This window comes from Mus caroli, unplaced genomic scaffold (genome assembly GCF_978045245.1).
Source record: "Mus caroli unplaced genomic scaffold, Mus_caroli_1 scaffold_3, whole genome shotgun sequence".
Lineage (NCBI taxonomy): Eukaryota > Metazoa > Chordata > Mammalia > Rodentia > Muridae > Mus > Mus caroli.
This window is the reverse complement of record NW_028227258.1, coordinates 78,159,089-78,178,832: the sequence shown is the minus strand read 5'-3', so window position 1 is coordinate 78,178,832 and position 19,744 is coordinate 78,159,089. Positions and strand designations below refer to the sequence as shown.

Below are 19,744 nucleotides of genomic sequence, written 5' to 3'. Positions count from 1 at the left end.
AAAAATAAGAAACTTTTATTCAAACTTGAAACTGTTCTCCAAGTTTATTCTTAGCAACAGACACTGCCACTTCAGAGCAGGCTTCTAACGCCAGTGACAAGCCGAGGGCTCAGTCACCAGCACCCGACTCCCTCAGTGCTAGTGCTGAGGAAGGAAGTGCCCCCTTCCCAGCTGTCCAACCCTGACTGCCTAGCAGAGCGGCTAGGACAACTGCTACCACAGGATAACAGGAAGCAGCCCCAGGACCAGAGAGCAAGCCCTTTTTCCTGGACACCCCCATCGGGAAGTGACTTCCTGCTAGGTGGACTTTTCTGGCTAGCCTTCACCAGACCACAAGGTCCTCTTCCAAAGCACTGACTGCCAGAGGCAGTGATGGACTAAGTCACACTCTGCAGCATCCCCACAGGTACTTGGGATGCGTGGACAGAAGCCATAGCCTCCCCTTCCTGTGGTGGAAGTTATGACCTGGGATGCCAAGTCTGTAAAACTCATTTGCAAAGGGGTAAAAAAAAACAAACACCCAGATTTTAAAAAGCAAAAACAAACAAACAAACAAACAAAACATTTATTTTTATATAAAAGTGCCAAAATATCCACCAATGTTGTACTCTATCGCAACAACCAGTTTACGCTAGGAATCAAAACACAAGGCCCTTTATTCACATTGCTCAAAGCTCAGTCCCTCACATGTTCCCACAGTAGCTGGAGTCTCTGGACAGGGGGAAGTTTGCATTGCGATTTGCTGTGCTAGTCCATATGTCCAGGTTCATGTAGGCACGGAACGGGTTAAAGCCCAGGTAGTACTCCTTGCACATGACCTGGTTTTCCATGTGGGTCGCATGCTCTGTGGCAGGGCTGATGGGGCAGCAAGTTTCATACACTTCACTTTGTGGGGCCCAGATGGAACCAAAGAGTCCAGACATGGGAGACAAGCTTCGGGTGCTCGTGAGGTAGGACTGAAGCGGAAACAAAGGTGGACAAGAGAGCCAAAGGTTAGAGACCAAGAAGGGGCTTTGCAGACAAAACACTGAGACTGAAGAGATACCCCTGGGGACACGGCCATGATGTCATGTCTACCTGCCTACCTGAGAGCTGTTAAACCGTCCCATTGCTATGACATTTTCATCTGATCTGTTAAGTCTATTTGCAATCTAAAGGGTTCAGTCAAATGTCTCCCGTGAAGAAATGTGTGGTGTGGGCACAAGGAGAGAGAGTGTTGTGTGGTGTGGGCCTGAGGAGACACAGTGTTGTGTAGTGTGGGTGTGAGGAGAGACAATGTGGGCACTACAGACAGCTGCAGAGCCCCTCTTTCACCTCTAACCCCACTGAAGGCCATGGAGGCCACTGAAGGCCTGTGACACAGACTTCCTGCCTGTCTCCACATTACAGACTTCAGAACGCGGCCACTACTCTTGTGTATAAATCCCACCAGTCTGCCTGACCTGCACTCTGTGCTGAAGGGAGCAGAGCACAGGAAGAGAAAGCAGTGCAGGGGAACAGGAAGGGCGGCACTCACTGGAGAGTTGACGAGACTGGCATGGCCCCAGGCAGCGGGCATGCTGGCCGGAGTGTTCCAGGTAGAGGGGGTGCTGTGGCCAATGAAGTCCGTCTGAACTTTCGAGGAGCAGGGGAAGCCATTGGTATAATTCATGTTTTCTGTGAGGGATGGGAGAAAAAACTGTGTTGGTGAGGTGCTGAATTCTCAGTGGAGGATAAAGGCTGCCCTAACCCTGAGTGCAGTCTGCATGCTGAGGCAGAGCGCCCAGCAGGGCTGAGGTGTCTGTACCCACTCATCACATGGGGATACTTCTAACACACATAGGTTAGAGTATTTCTAAAGAAGCCGACAGTGCCAAACTTCTTCCCTCCCCTCAAACCCCACAACATTCAGGGCCGGGTGCGGATGGAACCCTCAGGGCTCAGGCATTCTTGGATACACCTCCCAGCTACGAGCTCTCTATTTTGTTAATTACCAGCCCTCCCCACCCTCATCAACCTGCATATAGATCACATGGCCCCATAAAGTACTTACAAGTACTAAAGCCTTAATCCTAGGGAGACAGCTGCTGTAGCTCCCTCTTGTGGTTAGCTGGCTATAATGCAGTGTCAGAATCAACACTGGACACGTGGCTGGGAAGGGCAGTGCCAGCCAAGAGAAATGCTGGCCCAGCTCTATCCTGCAGTTTCCAGATACTCAGGGAATTCCCCAGCTCTTAATACTTATTGTAACACACGTGTTTTGATGGAGCACCTATATGTGCCCACTATTCCTGCCCCAAGCTTGGTTCCCTCCTTCAGGGTTCCCCAGACCCAGGGGTAAAGTCAGGACCTGTCTATCCCATAGGAGAGTCTCCTACTGAGAAGTTGTGGCCCTGCTGCCCAATAGAACAGCTGCCCTGTTCAGGCTATAGAGCCATAAGTGACTCATTTCAACTTAATTTACAGGACACAGTGGGATGAGGTTACACACAGAAGCCCCCAGACACCAGAGCAAGGACTGCCGGGAGGGTCCATTCAAAATTGCCTCTTTCCATGTGCACAAGTGGATCCAAGTAGCAGCCCCCTCACGGATCCAGGCTGCACACTGTTAGGTGCACAGGCACCTTACTTTGACTTCTGAGAATGCAAAAGTGCATTGGCACTGGCCAAGTGCCTTACCTTCTGGGAAGGCATTGTAATCGTTCAGTTCCAGAGGGCAGTACACACTGGGAAACTGGCCTTCGCAGGATGCACTCCAATCAATGAAACTGCTACAAAAAACAAACAAAAATCATGTCAGAGGAATGGCTCTACTGCCCTGCATCCTCATCCGCAAGTCTCCAGGATAGGGACATAAACAGTGTGTTCTGTCAAGTCAGAGCCAGAGGCTTAGCTTCTTGCCAAGGACATTGTACCTGCAGGACAGTTGGCTGGGTCAAGAGCACGCTGCCTTCCAAACCGCATCTGTTAGCTAGAATCTGGCTGCAGCTGTGTTAGCATCATGGGAAGACAGGGGACCCTCAGTGCCCCAGCATACACCTGAAGAGCTCTGTCATGCTGGTCCTGCTAATCAAATGTCCAGCTGTCCCCAGAATACAAGCAGCATTCCGCTTGCAAAGGTCAGCACTGTAACCTGTCTGGTACTGCAGTCACTGCAGGCTGATGTGCGTTACAGGGATAAGGTGGGGATACTGTAACAATGAGCCATCAAGTGGGTCCTGTGACATCAGACACTGACATTTGCCAGGTCCCCTCACTGAGTAACATAGTACGGCAGACTGCTATTGTGTAACAATTTTCTGATATCAGGTTTCTGATCCGTTTCAGTTTGTAAGTGTGTTTAAGAATGAGCCACGGGAAAATGAAGATCTGCCTGGGAGAAGGTAATAGGAGCACTTCAGATTTGGTCCATGTATGAAATCATGCTTTCAATCTATAGGGGCATGCCAGGTGGGGCTGCCAGCTGTACTGCTCAGACTTCATGTTCCTCACAGCGGCTGCTGTTTGAAAGCACAGTGTAACTCCAGAAGGCAGAAAACACAAAGCTCCCAGGCACAGTCCGAGTATCCGTGGGATTGCCCTGAGCTCCAGCTCCGGCTCCAGTTGCCAAGCGGAGCTGTATAAGAGCAGTGGGGCCTACCTGTCAGGGATGGAGGTGGGCTCCTGAGACACCCCTGGGGCACCGTTCTCCACTGGGCAGTTGAAGCTGCTGGTCAGACACACCGGCTGGGAAGGCCACAGGCCTCCGGGTGGATACAGACCTGAGGGTTCAAGGAGGAAGGTTTAAGAGCAGAACACAACATGGAGAGTCCACATGGCAATTCTTTTTTTTTTTGTTTGTTTTTTTTCGAGACAGGGTTTCTCTGTATAGCCCTGGCTGTCCTGGAACTCACTTTGAAGACCAGGCTGGCCTTGAATTCAGAAATCTGCCTGTCTCTGCCTTCCATGTGCTGGCATTAAAGGTGTGTGCCACCACCTCCCGGCCCACATGACAATCCTAAGTCTGGTGGTTCAGGCCTCTCTGAGGGACCGTTCTGCTGAAGATGTGACTGCAGACAGGGAATGAGTCATATGCATCTGGAAGTTCCAGCTAGGTGGGGAGCAGTCTGAGAAGGTCCAAAGTAGGTGTTACTGGGTCTCCACAGAGAAAAACCAGTGATTAAATAGTGAAGGAGGGAGAGAGGGACTAGGGGCTGACTGGCCTGGCACTGTGCTTTGGTGGGAAAACCCTGGTTGCTGAGCAGTGGGAGTGCTGGGCAGAAGTTCCCATGGCTACACATTCAGCCAGCAGACATACTGGGGCCTGCAGCAGGACACCAAGCAGACACGCCTGCTGCTGGACAGAGATGTGGGTTCCTCTCCTGCCACATCTACATCCATCTTGTTCAGGTGTCTTTCTGAGGCTGCTCAGGACACTCCACATTGGTGCAGCTGACATAGCCCTATGTCTGAGACAAAATGGCAACTATCCCTCTCAGGAAACCCGTGTCTCATTCTGTCACACAGCTGCCAGTCTAGGAGGGCTGCACCTTCCCTGCCAGGCTGCCTCGGCACTGCATGTAACATGCCTAGCTGTCACAACCAGCCACAGGAAGCAGTACACTTCTGGTGTGGGACCACCACTGCCTGCCATACTGCACAGGGCAGAACCAATGTCCGCCTGTGGCAAGCTCGGGAGAACAATGCTTCCCACCCATCAGGTCTTGGGTTCCCTAAAACCAGGAGTCTATTCGGGTCTGTGTTATCCCTGCTGCAATGGAGGAAGAACTGACAGAACGAAGCTCACGTCTCTTGATGTCCTGTGAGACTTGTCTGAGCCAGAGTCTCTTGTTTCCAGACAAGACATTAACTTCTGAGTAGGAAGAAAAATCTCAGGGGCTTCCCAGCCCTGACAGTCATGTCATACCACTTATGTGTAACACATAATGGCACTCAGTAAAAGGGGGAAGGCAGAAGGAGGTCATCTGTCAGGCATCAGTAAGGACTTCTGGGAGCAGGTAGTCAGGGAGGAGGCGGGGAGCAAGCTGCCAGGCTCCACAGACTGAGAAGGGAAGGGTGACCTAGGAAAGAAGGCCCCAGGATGACTGAGATTGGGGCCTAGGCCGTTAGAAAAAGGGACTGGAGATGCGAGCACTGTGTACAGTAGCTGTTAGACTCCGAAGCAAAGGTGTTCAACCATAAGTTGGCTGTAAGATGGTTTACATTTCAGGAGAGAGGCCCAAGCTATAGACACAAATCTGAGAGATGTGGGAATTCAAGTTGAGACTTGAAGTTTTAAATGTGGAGAAGACTGGCAGAGGAGCCAACCACAGAAAAGAGGGAGGAGCAGGAATCAAGGCTCAGGCTCTGAAGATCCAGGGTTCCTCAGGTGATGGGGAACTGAATGAGCAACGCACGACGGAAACTGGTCCATGGGGACTGAAGACAAATGGGACCAAGGATGGGGTAACACAGCCATGTCAGGGGCCTGACTTCTGCTTCAGGGGAGCAGTGGTGAGAAGGGGACACAGGCATTGAGGGTGAGGACAGAGGGAGCTGTCATCACCAACACAGACTCCCTAAGGAGGCCTCTGGGCCAGGAGCCATGGAACCCAACAGCAGGCAGAGATGGACATCCTGAGGCAGGGTATGGCTACTGCTGGGGTCTGACAGATGGGAGGGATCACCGCACACTCATGTCCTGACAGGAAGGACTCATCAGAGGTAGCAACTGACAGTGGAGAAGGGACAGGAATGGGCGAGACTCCCAGGACAGAAGGAGGCAACAGGAGAGAAGCAGATGGCCTTCCATGGTAGGCCAGTGTGGGTGAGGGGAACTTCTGAAGGTCTGGAGTAAGAAGCAGGAACAACTAGATTGAGGCAGAAGGCAAGTAGACCAGGACAGCGGATGCCACTGTGGGTAGTTGAGAATAGCAGACCTGCTGGTGGGTGGGTGTTACCCCTCAGAGGCTGGGGCTGGGCAGGACTAGCAACACTACCGTGAGCTTTGCAAGGCAAAGGCAGTTACCTATGGAAGTCAAGGAACTCACTCCCCAGGGGCCAGGCATTTTTGCAGGGCAGGGGCAAAAGTATCAAGGTGAGGGAGAGCAAAATGGGCAGGACAGTGTCCATGCACAGCAGACCAGGGGACAACTGACCTCATCAGGACTCGGCCAAGCAGTGCAAGAGGTGATTAAAAAAAAAAAGTAGTTCTTAATGGGTAGCAGGTAACGACATCTGAAACACACATGTAAACCCAGCCTGGGACACGAGGTTTCACAGAAACTCTAGCAGACAGAAGAAAAGCAGAGTAGCCGCCACTGAGGTAAATCCAGCTTATGGCGTGGGGATGGAACCCAGAGCCTGGTGCTTACCAGGCAGGGGCTCCTCTGCTGAGCTCTGCTAGCCCTGGGTATCTGGAGTTTGTTGTTTCTTAATAGAGGACAGGATTAACTAAATTCTATCCTCTAGTAGCTCACAGAAATGAGTAAGCCAGCCAAACCTTCATCCAAACCTTGGCTTGGCAAAGTAGAAATGACTGAATTTTGCATTTTCTTTCATTGGAAACATTTGTGTTGTATGGATTAATGACCAGGTCCAGTTCACCAACAATTTGTTTCCATTAACTCTGACAAGTCCAGAACATTTGCAAGATGGCAACGAGGCAGCTTAATCTTTCCTCCTTATTGCAACCTCTGCAATGGTTGCAAGCTTTTGCCTTGCCGTGTAGCCCAAGCTGACCTGGAGCCCTCCTCCCTCTGGGCAGCACTCTGCGTGTCAGGAGCTTCTATGCACAGAAACAAGTACGTATGTCAAACCTAAAGCTGCCACCAAGAGAAAAACTCGGGCATGTCCTGCCACAATTCCTGACCCTGATTTGGAAGAACCCCAGAATAAGACAGGATGCCAGAAAAAAGACAGATAGAAAACGAAGAGAAAGAATGTTAGGGTTGGGAATGGATGGTGAGGAGGGCATGACTCCTCACTGGAGGCCCCAGTGGGAGGCAGGGTTTCCTCTGGCTGTCTTTCCCACTTGTAGGAAGTGCAGCTAGTGCTCAGCTCTGCCACATCCTGGTTCAGGAACCTGCCTCTAGCTAGGCTGCTGATGCCCAGTTAGTGGGTCCCACACGGAGGGGCAGGCGAGCAGAGCAAGCCCACTGTGCTGGCTTGCTCACACCTCAGCTCTGTTCTCTTGTTTCTGTTATCTCTGACTGGGTCAGTGAGCTCGGTGCAGAGGAGGCTCTGCTGAGAGCTCTGGAACATTTCTGGCTGGCTGTGTCATGGCTGCTGAGGGTGTTCACACTGATGTAGAATGCTTAGCTGGGGCAGCTGATGTCTATCCACAGAGCAGGAGGTTGGGAGCCCCACCCCCCCCACCCCGGCCTGAGGTGCCTTCTCCAGTGCCCAGCACAGAGCCTGGCTGATGCCTGCCGTGAGCCTTACCTTTCTCTTCTCCAGCACCTGCAGGTGTGGCAGGAAGACCAGGACAGGGGGACTCTGTGAACTCAGGCAGGACACTCACATCTCTGCAGGCAAAGGGAAGACAGGAAACCATGACTTCCATGCAGGAAAATTGAAAACCGCGTTGCCAAATCTCCTTTGAGTCTGACCATAATCCCTTCAGAAACACAGATATGAAAGATGCACAGAGCCAGGCAAGAGCTGAAGGATACCGTGACGTCAGCTGCAGCTTCCAATACAGACAGCAGCAGTCTTCACAGCTCAGTGGCTCTCTACCTCTGATAGGTCACAGAGAGCTTTCATGTGTGTGAGCCAAGTCTTTCTCACATGGCATCCAGGGGCCCTGGGGTCATGCCAAAGTGCTATCCTGCATGCTGATGCCACATTCCTCTCATTATGAAAGGCACTGCTGACCCTCAGTCATCACTGATTCCACATGGGTGGTCTGAGAACTTCTGGAGGGAGTCCTGCACAGCAGCTGCCATGTAGGACCTACAAAGGCTGAATGGGCACTGACAACCCACTTGTCTTTCTCTCGTAAGGATGCCCTAAAAGGCCGCCTGACACTGCCATCACAGGCATTTGTACCAAGTTAGCACTCTCAGTATCTGGACATGACTTAATGTATATGGGAGGACTGGCAAAAATAGTCCTGGGAAAACAGTCTCATTTTGTTCCTATTTTGAGACAGGGTTTTGCCACATAATACTGGATAATCAGTCTAGTCCTTAGTAGTGCAAAGCACAGGCTACTCAAATTCATGACAATCCTCCTGCCTCAGTCTTCTGAGTGCCAGAATGACAGGCACATGTCACCATCCATGTTATATGAGGGATCTGTAGAGTTGGCCATGTGTGTAGGTCCTAGAATCTACTACAAACAGAAGCTGAGGGGCAACTGTATCTCTGCTCCCCACCCCCATGCAATGCTGAAGAAAGCATGGTACAAAGAGACTGTGACTGTGTCTACCAGGCCCTTGCAGGCACTGAACTATTGGTGCACAGACTGAATTCAAGTCCTACTCAGGGGAGATGGTTCCTAGTGTGGCCACATTGTTGAGAAAACAACAAAACCAGAGAGTCTCCACATGAGCCATGACGATGGTCACTCGTTTGAGTTACTAATATAATCAGATCGGGTTTCTCTGTCTGTAAAAGGCTTTTTGATTTCAGCCTACGTAGCAAAGCACCAAGAAGCACCTCACTGACAGAAAAGCAGAACGTGGCCCTGAGGCGGCGAGGAGCGAGGGAGGACCTCCAATACTCACGTGGAGCTGCAGACATGCTGTGGGAGGCTCAAGGGGACCGAAGCTTCTGAAGGGAAATCCTGTGGGGAAACACCGTCTCCTGCATTGAAAGAAGGTGTTATCAGAGCATGTTGACACGATCTAGCTGTTTCATTTTACTTTTTTTTGTTTTTTTTTTGCTCTTTTTTTTTTTATTACTTTTTTCATTTTTTTTTTTCTGTTTCATTTTAAACCAGCACACATTCTCGTTCTTTGAATTGTGGGTGGTTTGCCTGTGTGGGCGCAGGTGTGTGTCCCCATGCACGGGGTCAGCAGAGGTCAGGGCTGGAGGTCTTCTTCTGTTATTTTCTTGGATGTTGTGACAAGGCCTGCCCCTAATCACAGAGCTGGCCCCATGAGCTCCAAGGATCTGCCCTTGCCCTGCCCTCCAGGGCATCACCACACCAGCATCCATGTGGGTGGTGCTGGGTATCCAAGTTCAGGATGCTTTTCCTGTCACCCTCTAACCTTCTGGCACAACGTGAAGACTGTACTACCATCCTTCAAATATCATCCTTTCTTTCTCCACAAATCTGCCCTTCTATGTTTCCTAGAAGTTTGTTTTCAATTCAAGCCCCGTGTGTGTACTGCTTGGAAAACTCTCGGTCCTTTGGTAAACAGAGTACAAAAATAGTGTGTGAAAAACAGGCTGACTCTAGCCATGAAAATCCTCCTCACCCACCAAAATGCCAAAAGCCTGTCCCTCATCTACTCTGTGTTTCCACAAGACAGAGACTTTCTCCAAGGAGGGGGCCAATCCGTTCACAGAGGCTGAGAAAATTGTAACCTTTTTATACATGAAGCACATTACCAACTAGACACGCAACATGTATCTGTGACACTGCAACCTTGGGAGCATCAGGGAAACACTGAGGGGGTGAGTGGAGAACAGGGAAGGAGACAGAAGGGTGCTGAGGACCTGGATTGCAGTTTCACGTCTATCTTTTCCCTCTTGCCATTTGAATTTGGATTTGAAGCCCGAATCCTGCACATGCTAAGCCACTATTCCACATCCCTGTTTTTTGTTTACAGGTTTTGAGTCAGGGTCTTATATTATGATCTAAAAGTTGTAATCTCCGCTAGCAGCCCCCCTGAGTGCCAGAGTTGGGCTCCTGTCCAGGGCTGGGTCACTACACCTGTCTACCAGCTTCTATTAGAGGCATCCATAATGGAGAGGGCAGGGGATGGGAGGCAAGTGCCCTGGGCTTCTGGGAAATACTGAGCCAAGCATGAATGGCCACCCGGGACCCTGCACGGAATGGGGCAAGTATTGCCTTGAGCCCTCGTGCAGATCCAGACTGGGAGCAGAGACATGCCTGCAGTTTTCTCAGGGCCCAAGGTGAACACGTCTACATACACGGGGAATCATGGAATGAGCGTTACTGAGTCTCTGCATGTCCCTTCACTGTGCTGAAAACAACTTCACAAAACGGGCTGCTCACCCAGGACTATTAAAAAATAACAAAAGCAAAAAGCAGAATGCTATTTTGAGTTACTGTTTCATTTATACAACCTAAGAACAAATAATTCCCCATGTTTCTGATGGAATTATAAACACAAAAAAAATTATACTAAAAGTACCCACAAAAACAATCACGATAGTGATTCTGTTGGGAAAAGTGGGTAGATGATCAAGGGCTTTCTTCCCTTTAAAAAAATCAATCAATCAATCAATCAATCAATCCCTCCCTATATATATATATATATATATATATATATATATATATATATATATATATATCTGTGTGTGTGTGTGTGTGTGTGTGTGTGTGTGTGTGCGCGCGCGTGTGTGTGAAAGCACTTGCTATCATACTTGATGGCCTCAGTCTAATCCTTGGCGTCCACAGGATGTAAGGATAGAGCCAACTTTCACAAGTTGTCCTATGACATCCACATATGCAACATGGGTGTGTATGTGTGGGGTGTATGCATATAAACACTTAAAATATACACACACAAACACACATACACACACACATACACATGCACATGCCTAATAACAAATGTAATACCACTATAACAACAAAAACTATAAAACAGCAATTGTGGGGAAAAAGATATTAATTCTAGGAGACAGGAATACAATCATAGCTGATCTCTTATCACTAAATTCTCAAAAATACGTGAGGTTACATGCCAATAATAGCATTATTCTTATTCACAATAGCCAAAAAGTAGAAGCGACCAACTGCCCACTGAGGAGCTGCAATAAGCAAACATACATGCATAATGGAATGTCCTCAATCCTCGACAAGGAAGGGAGCTGACATGTTCTGTAATGAGTCCTCGGGATGTCACTGAGTGAAATCAATCTTTCAGCAAAACATAATCATATCCGATTCATATACATGACCAATATCATAATCCAAAATCATGTCTGCTCCACACAAAAACAATCATACATGGGTCATAATCAGTCATGATCTCCATACAGGACAACCATATACTCCACATCTGACAACCATGCATGTCTACATCATCCATGGCTTAGTTACTGGAGACATCCGAGCAGTCATGTTAGGGGCAGAGAGCAGAAGCAGGCAAGCAGGGGCTTGGAGAGGAACAGCAGTGACTGCTTAGTGGACACAGAGTCTCGGTTTGGAAGGATGGGAAGGTTCTAGTGGCGATGGCTGTACAGTATGAATGAACGTGCTTTATGCCACCACGCTGTACATTTAAAATGGTTAAAAAAAAACCAACAGTCAGTCCCGTGACATACTTTAGTACAATAAAAAAGATATACAATTGTTCAGGTCTTTGAAGTGTTTCAAAGACAGAAATAGTACCAGTAACAATGGAGATCGGGAGGAGAAAGGAGAAGAGCTAAGCAGACAGCCTGAGGCAAGGCAAGCGCTCTGTCCCCTGTACGGTAGCCCTGCACTGGCTGCAGGCAGACAGGGGGCCTCTGACTCACCAGGTGGCAGGAAGTGCTGTATGTCCACCACTGGCCTCCTGTCACAGTCAGAGCTGCTACTGCTCCAGCTGCCCCAGCTGCCCCGGCTGGCCCGCACACTGCTGGAGGAGCTGCCACAGTCGGAGCTAGAGTCCGAGCAAAACTTGTCTGCACACTTCTTCTCAGACTTCTGGTAGTAACTGTCTGGAGAGGCAGAAGAGGGGCTGTGCTGCACCAAGACAGTTCCCACTAGTGCCATGGGAACAAGTGGACAAGGGGGTAAGAGGGGCAGGGTATGCTCAGTCGCCACCTCTGCTCAGCTAGTGAAAAATGACAGACTTGAAGGAACAGCAGGGCACAAGCTAAGTCTGGTTTGCCTGCGGATAGACAGCAGGGCCAGGTAGAACCTTCATCTAAGACTGGCTCCAGGGCTCTGTGGAGCTCAGAAGAGGAGCACTTGCCCAGCATGGGATCTGAGCCTCAAACTGCAAAACAGACTGAATTACATGCAAATGGTTCTAGAAATAACAAACAAAAATTTCTATCAAGAAAATTGAGTCTATTCTACTGAATAGATGAGAGACTTACAATGCCCCCCTTTATTATTAAAATGTTTATTTCAGGTTTCAAAATATTGCTGATTACTGATGCCCAACTGATACTTCAGAGCAACACCCATCTTTCAAGGGGATCACCAAGGAAGAGGGATAACGGCTGTTGCCTTAGTGTCTAGTGTGCAAAGTGGAGCTCATATGTGGGTATGTCGGTGTGGACTGGATCACAGATTACATTCCGACTGCCACCCTTAGTGGCCTCCTGCCCCCATCCTCCCTCCTACACCGGCTCTGGAATTGGTGTCTGCACAGCTTCCACTCCCAGGGCACTGCCCACCTTGTGTACCAGCAGCCTGATCTAGAAACTACAGAGCCATGCAGAAATCACCAGTTCAAAAGTGGGACATCCTGCTTTACCTGGCTCTGCCCTTTCCCCAAGAGGCCCAGCCTAAGGCCTGTGCACACTGGTCCTGTACCTTCAACAGTATACACAAAGACAATTGAGAACGGACAGACTTGAGGGACAGCAGCCATGTTCAGGCTCAAAAGGGCATGTGCTTTCTGATCTAACCCTGACAACTTTCTGTTGGAGTTGCCAACAGCTACGTGGCCTGTAAATGACATTTCTCAAAAGCTCAAAGAACAGATCCCAAGGACACCACTGGGATCCCAGTGCTACATACCCTCCTCTCTCCGTACAGGGGAGCTGCCCGAAACTTCTGTGCCAGCCTTACATGTCTCCCCAGCGCCGTCCTGTGCACACCAGCTTCTGACGTCACTGCAGACAAGCCTCTGTTCGCTCTGCTCAGAAGGCCTGGGAGAACTGTGAGAAAGACCACATCTCTATCTCATTACACAGACACACTTTCTGTGTGTCAGGTAAAAATCACAATCTGAGGCCACCTCTCTCAGTCCTGTGGGAGGAGGATGAGCAAGAAAGGCCCCTAAGTCCCTGAAAGATGTGGAGACGGAAATGGCTCAGTGGTAGAACTATGTTTAGCACACATAAGTCATAGGTTCATTTTTTTTTTTACTCCTGCATCCCCAAAGAGGTTAGCATTTTGAATCAGAATGAATTTAAGGAAACTTAATCTATTTCCACATTGTACAGTGAGAAGAACAGACCCCAGTGTTGCGCAGTCGCTTGGCAGTTCAGGGTAGAGCCAGGGCTCCTGGCCTGATTTATCTGGATTTTCAGTGTGTGAACCTGCTGCTTTGTGTCTCCTGAAGGTCTGAGTGTTTATTTAAATATATCCCTTCTCACTTGCAAACATCTGCTTAGACATTACCGATCTAACCCTACTTGGCGCACAGTTGTGAACGTGCAGTCAGTACAAAGAATAAGCCTCTTCCCTCAAAAGCTCAGAAGTTAAACCGCACTTCCTCAAGGAGGTAGTTACAATGCTATTTCCTAAGTAGAAATATACAAACGCACGGGCTGGAAAGACCTGCTCACTTGATCAGTGCTCGGTATGTGTGCATGGAAAACAGAATTCCATCCCTAACACACGTAGAACACTAGACACAGCGGCCTTTACACCCAGATCTGAAGCAGCAGAGACAGAAGGATTCCTACAGCTCACTGGCCAGGCAGATGAGCTGTCTAGGTTCAGTGAGAAACTGTCTCAGAAGATACCCAACATCAGCCTCTGAACTCCACATGTGTGCACACATACATTAACATGTATTCCTACCACATACCCACAAGTGTGCACATACACACCCACATTAACATGTTCTTCTACCACATACATACATGTGTGCACACACCCACACTAACTTAACATGTACTCCCACCACTTACCCACATGTGCACACATATACATTAACATGTACTCCCACTACATACTGACATGTGTGTACACACACTCACATTAACATGCACTCCCACCAATTACCCACATGTGTGCACACACCAATACATTTTTTTTTTTAATTAAAACATATAGAAGCACCCTGTGAGTTCTCTGCACAGGTCATGGCAGTGCCTGTGTGATGTGTGTGGGATGATGAGACTGCAGCCCAGACATGGGAGATGCAGAGCGGGATGTCACTGGCTTCTGCACACGGCAGAAAGCTGTGGACAGAGCAGGTATCCAGCAGCACCTGCCTGTGTCTGCCATGGTCTCAGTTGTGAGCAGACACAGACTACTCGCTAGTTACTTTTAAACAATTTGATTATTTGCTTGGATCTCAGAAATATGCTTTAAGACGTTTTCTAAAACTATTTGGTGAAGTTGTACTCTTATGTTTCTATATGTTCCTATTTAGGAAAATACAGTACGTTAAAGTGACAAGTAAAATTTATAAAAATACATATAGGAGAATACAAAAGGCCTGATGTTTCCCTTATACAGAATACTGTACTCCAATTCTCAAATAAATAACCATGCATGCTGGGGTATGTAACATGATAATTTCCACTGTCCTGACTGCCTTGTGTGAATTATGTATAGAGCAAAGCCTGAAAGCTGCCCTGGAACTGGCACCTGACTGTCTTCACGGAATACAGACGAGGACCTGGGAGGAGCTATGACAATGCTGAACCATGGACTCTGAGCTTGGTGACAGCCTTCCTGGGTGCTCTGACCCCTCAGAATGCTCAATTATAGCACAGTGGAACCTCACACCTACTCAAATGTGCAAGGGCTAGAGGACCTTATAAACAACATGCTAGAGCACCTAACCAAGCTCACAGGGTGGTGATGCCTCTGGATGCCAGGATTCAAAGGCAAAGCCTGCATGAGGGAGAGAGCTCCTGCCTTGGCTATTTAGAGACTGATGAGGACAGGGGTCAGGATCTTGGAATGGAGCTTTCTATAGAAAACTGGGCACTGCAGGGGGCATCCTGCAGAGGGAGAACTGCGGAACCGGGAAAGCCTAACTGTAGATAAGGAAAGAAAGGAGAACATCTCTGTTAGAGGCTCCAACACACATGTGCTGTGCTGGGAATCAAAGATGAAAAACTAGAACTCAAAGGCCACTTCGCTGGATGTGGAGTCAGAATGAACGTACACACTGCTCATCTGGTTAAAAAACTCTTCAAGCTGAGAAACGTACAGTACACTAGATTTAGGGTTTAGCCCTGCCTGGAATCCCAGCAACACAGAGTTTCCACAGACACTGCTTAGCCCCCTACTCTTCCAGATAAAGAAATGCAAGGCTGAGAAGATGGTGTCTCCAAACAGCAGGGTTTCTAGGGCACAGTACCAACTTCATAGGTAGCACGTTATAAGGGACAGCTTAGGTCTTTTCTCTAAAATTTCCCACAGCTGTTAGCATTTTATAAGGAGCAGGTAAAAATATAAGTCTTAAAAGGTTATATTACAGTATTTTTTTTAAAGATTTATTTTATGTATCTGAGTACACTGTCTGTGTCTACTAGAGGAGGGCATCGGATCCCATTACAGATGGTTGTGAGCCACCATGTGGTTGCTGGTAATTGAACTCAGGACCTCTGGAAGAGCAGTCAGCGCTCTTAACTGCTGAGCCATCTCTCCAGCCCATGTTACAGTATTTTTAAGGAGTAAAATTACAATGAGAAACTCTACTGAGTCAGCAAATTCCTCTGAGTGTGAACACAACACTGCCCTGTGCTGTGGTGCCCACCTAAGCCTACAGAGGAGGCACTGCTGTCAGTGGAGATCTGCACTGAACTGGGAAGGGGCTGCAGGAACACGTACCTGGAGGCCTGGGCAGAGGCCCTTTTCTTGTTTCTCCTACAAGTCCGGGCTTTGTTCCAGTTGAGGGCTTGTGTGCTTCCTTCTCTCTTCTCCTGAAGCTTCCTCTTCCTGGAAGGATCTTCCTGCTGAAGAGGAGAAAGGAAACATTTGTGGTTTCAAGAGACTATCTGAAGAGAAACTCATGACTGCCTTTAACTTTTGAGGACCAACTGTCTGCATCCAGAACACCTCGGCTCTGCAGACTCGAGACCGGCCTTTCTCTGTCTCTGCTTTCTCAGGTTTGGCAGACAGAGAAGAAAAAGTAATTGTTGCTTATAAAACCTCCAAGGGGCTGAAAGGGAGAGATCTGCCAGTGCTATCCAGGTGGCTGCGCTAAACCTCCTGCCTCCACTTGGTCATTTGGTATCTGACTTAATCAACTGCCCGAGCAGAATCCAAATGACCCGGGAAGGTAGGAGCCGCATCTCTATTCAAACTCGCTTGAGATGAACTTTTTGTGAACAGCCAGACCACCAGAGGATGTTCTAAACTAGGTACAGCTTTTTGGGTAAATGAAGTCAGAACATGTTTCACGTACAAATGTTGTTATGAAGAACTTAATCCAGTATACTGACAGTTACAGGAACATCACTACATAGACACATATTTAAAACTTTGTCTACCGGAGGATCCAGCAATACCTCTCCTGGGCATATATCCAGAAGATGTCCCAACCGGTAAGAAGGACACATGCTCCACTATGTTCATAGCAGCCCTATTTATAATAGCCAGAAGCTGGAAAGAACCCAGATGTCCCTCAACAGAGGAATGGATACAGAAATTATGGTATATTTACACAATGGAGTACTACTCAGCTATTAAAAAGAATGAATTTATGAAATTCCTAGCCAAATGGATGGATCTGGAGGGCATCATCTTGAGTGAGATAACACAATCACAAAGGAACTCACACAATATGTATTCACTGATAAGTGGTATTAGCCCAAAACTTAGGATACCCAAGATATAAGATACAATTTGCTAAACGCATGAAACTCAAGAAGAATGAAGACCAAAATGTGGACAATATGCCCCTTCTTAGAATTGGGAACAAGACACCCATGGAAGGAGTTACAGAGACAAAGTTTCGAGCTGTGATGAAAGGATGGACCATCTAGAGACTGCCGGATCCAGGGATCCATCCCATAATCAGCTTCTAAACGCTGACACCATTGCATACACTAGCAAGATTTTGCTGAAAGGACCCAAATATAGCTGTCTCTTGTGAGACTATGCCGGGGCCTAGCAAACACAGGAGTGGATGCTCACAGTCAGCTATTGGATGTATCACAGGGCTCCCAATGGAGAAGCTGGAGAAAGTACCCAAGGAGCTAAAGGGATCTGCAACCCTATAGTTGGAACAACATGATGAACTAACCAGTACCCCGCAGCTCTTGACTCTAGCTGCATATGTATCGAAAGATGGCCTAGTCGGCCATCACTGGAAAGAGAGGCCCATTGGACTTGCAAACTTTATATGCCCCAATATAGGGGAATGCCAGGGCCAAAAGAATGGGAATGGGTGGGTAGGGAAGTGGGGGGCGGTATGGGGGACTTTTGGGATAGCATTGGAAATGTAATTGAGGAAAATATGTAATAAAAAATATTAAAAATTAAAAAAAAAACTTCGTTAGGTGTGGTCTATACATAGGCTCAGTTGGTGGCTATGGGATGGTCCCTTAAGTTAAGGTCCTTTAATGCATCTTCCCCATCCTCTAGGGTGTGCGCCAACCCCTCCCCCACTCCTTCCCTCCTCCCCTCTAAAGCAGAGCACAGGCAAAGAGACTCAGGCTTAACAGCACTCCTGCAGCTCGGAAGGACTTGCCTCCTCCATGGTCTTCACAAGTTCGAGAGACCCACAAGTACAGAGGTGTACCCCCACACCAAAGACCCTGGACCCCTGGACCAGAACTTCTCTATTGGTTTAGACTTCTTTTGTGAACAAAGCAAAGGTTAGTTCATTTCATTCACCATCCTTTTTGGTGGCCAGGAAATCAGAGGAGGAACCCTTGGCAAGCTAACAGACATTTGGCTAACCCCTTTGGCTAACAGGACTTGGAAGGAGAAAGAGGGAAGCTTGTGTTCAATTCCCTACTTGTCCTCAGTCCAGGCTATCAGAGCCTCCTGCATGTGTAACAGGAAAAGGCAGGGAGCTTAGGTCACACAGGCAGGGGGGCCATGGAGTTTTGCTTTCTTTTTTATTCTTTTAATCCTCCCAATATTAAATACGTGATATTTTTTTTACTCTAAATGTGTTTAAAAATATTTTAAGTCCCACACAGAAAGACCCGTTCTCCAGGCTTCTGTCTGACGGTCCACAGACAGGCACAGAAGAGACTACTTGGACAGAACCACGGCTCCCAGCACTCACCATTGTTTGTCACTAATTGCTGCTGGAGGAACTTTGTCTGTGTCCCCCACTGTGACCACCTTGACTGCAAGAGTCAACAAAAGCTTGTCAACCCATGCACTGAAGCCTTGCTGTCCAAGAACAAACACAGGTCAAGGGTTGGTCTTTAAATGGGGTCAGAGAGTGGGGGCTGGACAGTGGTCTCTAACATTTGTCTGCCTTTCAGAAGTCAGCAGGATTGGAACAAACTGTCAGCCTGCACAACTGGGAGGATGAACACCTCTAGGATGGCAGAGGGATGCCGGGGTCTAAAGCATGAGAGTCTATGCGGATGAGATGGGAAAGGAGAAGGCAGACATGGGGATTCAGAGCCAAGTCAGATGTCTGAGAAGCAGAGTCCATGAGCCACTTGCCAGGGGAAAGGCTAGGACACAAAGACCAGAGGGAGCAGAGCATGAGGGAATCTTTGACTTGGGAAGAGAGCACTAACCGAGCAACAGCATAGAGGGGTTCCAGGGTCAGAAGCAAGCAGCTACTATACAAGTGGCTAGGGAATCCAGCAGGGAACCAAGAGCAAGAGGAAGCCAGGGCTGACTGTGTTCTGCTGGAAAGGGTCTCCTAAGGAGAAGGTGGGCAAGCCAGGAAAGGGCCACGCCATGCACAAGTGTCTGTGAGCCTAAACCTTGCTCCCGAGTCTTCATCCATGTCTATTACTGAACTACTCCATGAGCTCCCCTGGAGATGAGGGGACTAATGGACATCGAGATGAAGACAGATTCCCAGAGCTCTCATGAAAGCACAGAGAGGCGAAATGGGGGGAGAGGGAGAGAGAGGGAGAGAGAGGGAGGGAAGGAGAGAGGGAGGGAGAGGGAGGGAAGGAGAGAGGGAGGGAGGGAGGGAGAGGGAGAGAGAGGGAGAGGGAGAGAGAGGGAAAGAGAAGGAGAGAGAAGGAGAGAGAGGGAGAGGGAGGGAGAGGGAGGGGGAGAGAGGGAGGGAGAGGGAGGGGGAGAGAGGGAGGGAGGGAGGGAGAGAGGGAGAGAGAGGGGGAGAGAGGGAGAGAGGGAGATGGAGAGAGGGGGAGAGAGGGAGATGGAGAGAGGGGGAGACAGGGAGAGAGGGAGATGGAGAGAGGGGGAGAGAGGGAGAGAGGGAGGAAGAGGGAGAGAGAGAGACTAACATCCAAAACAAAGTAGGCAAAGGATATCAACTTTGAGGAAGAAACAGAAAAGATGAAAAAAGATGAGTTTATCCAGAATATTCCATAATTAAACAATGTGCTTAAATAGATCCGTGTAGATAAGCTTGTATCTTGTATTTTTTTAAAAGAAAGCACATGTGTTTATAATAGTATGTTTACATTCATGAATACCACGTCATGGCTGGTAACAGGTTACTAGAACATGCTTGCCTACCTAATTCACAGAGTTTGTCCTTTCCAATGGTGGGATTTGGGATGGATGATTAAAAAACACTTCCCTCTACCACTTAACTTTACACACATACAAAGTGGAGGAAAATCGT

General features: G+C 48.5%; 1 protein-coding gene across 2 annotated transcripts in view; it reads right to left on the bottom strand.

The window, feature by feature from the left end:
* Window positions 1-525: 525 nt before the first annotated feature.
* Tmem131l (transmembrane 131 like) overlaps window positions 526-19,744 on the bottom strand; it is a 142,224-nt gene continuing 123,005 nt past the window's right edge. The window contains exons 27-35 of one of the 2 annotated variants that reach the window (XM_021157333.2): window positions 15,835-15,959; window positions 12,835-12,974; window positions 11,619-11,801; window positions 8,687-8,765; window positions 7,402-7,484; window positions 3,620-3,740; window positions 2,659-2,750; window positions 1,517-1,656; window positions 526-956 (exon numbers count right to left, since the gene is read on the bottom strand). In XM_021157333.2, coding sequence (XP_021012992.1) covers window positions 684-956; window positions 1,517-1,656; window positions 2,659-2,750; window positions 3,620-3,740; window positions 7,402-7,484; window positions 8,687-8,765; window positions 11,619-11,801; window positions 12,835-12,974; window positions 15,835-15,959 — 1,236 coding nt within the window. In that variant the 3' untranslated portion in view covers window positions 526-683. The remainder of the gene's footprint in view (window positions 957-1,516; window positions 1,657-2,658; window positions 2,751-3,619; window positions 3,741-7,401; window positions 7,485-8,686; window positions 8,766-11,618; window positions 11,802-12,834; window positions 12,975-15,834; window positions 15,960-19,744) is intronic. The other variant, XM_085835807.1, reaches the window with a different exon arrangement.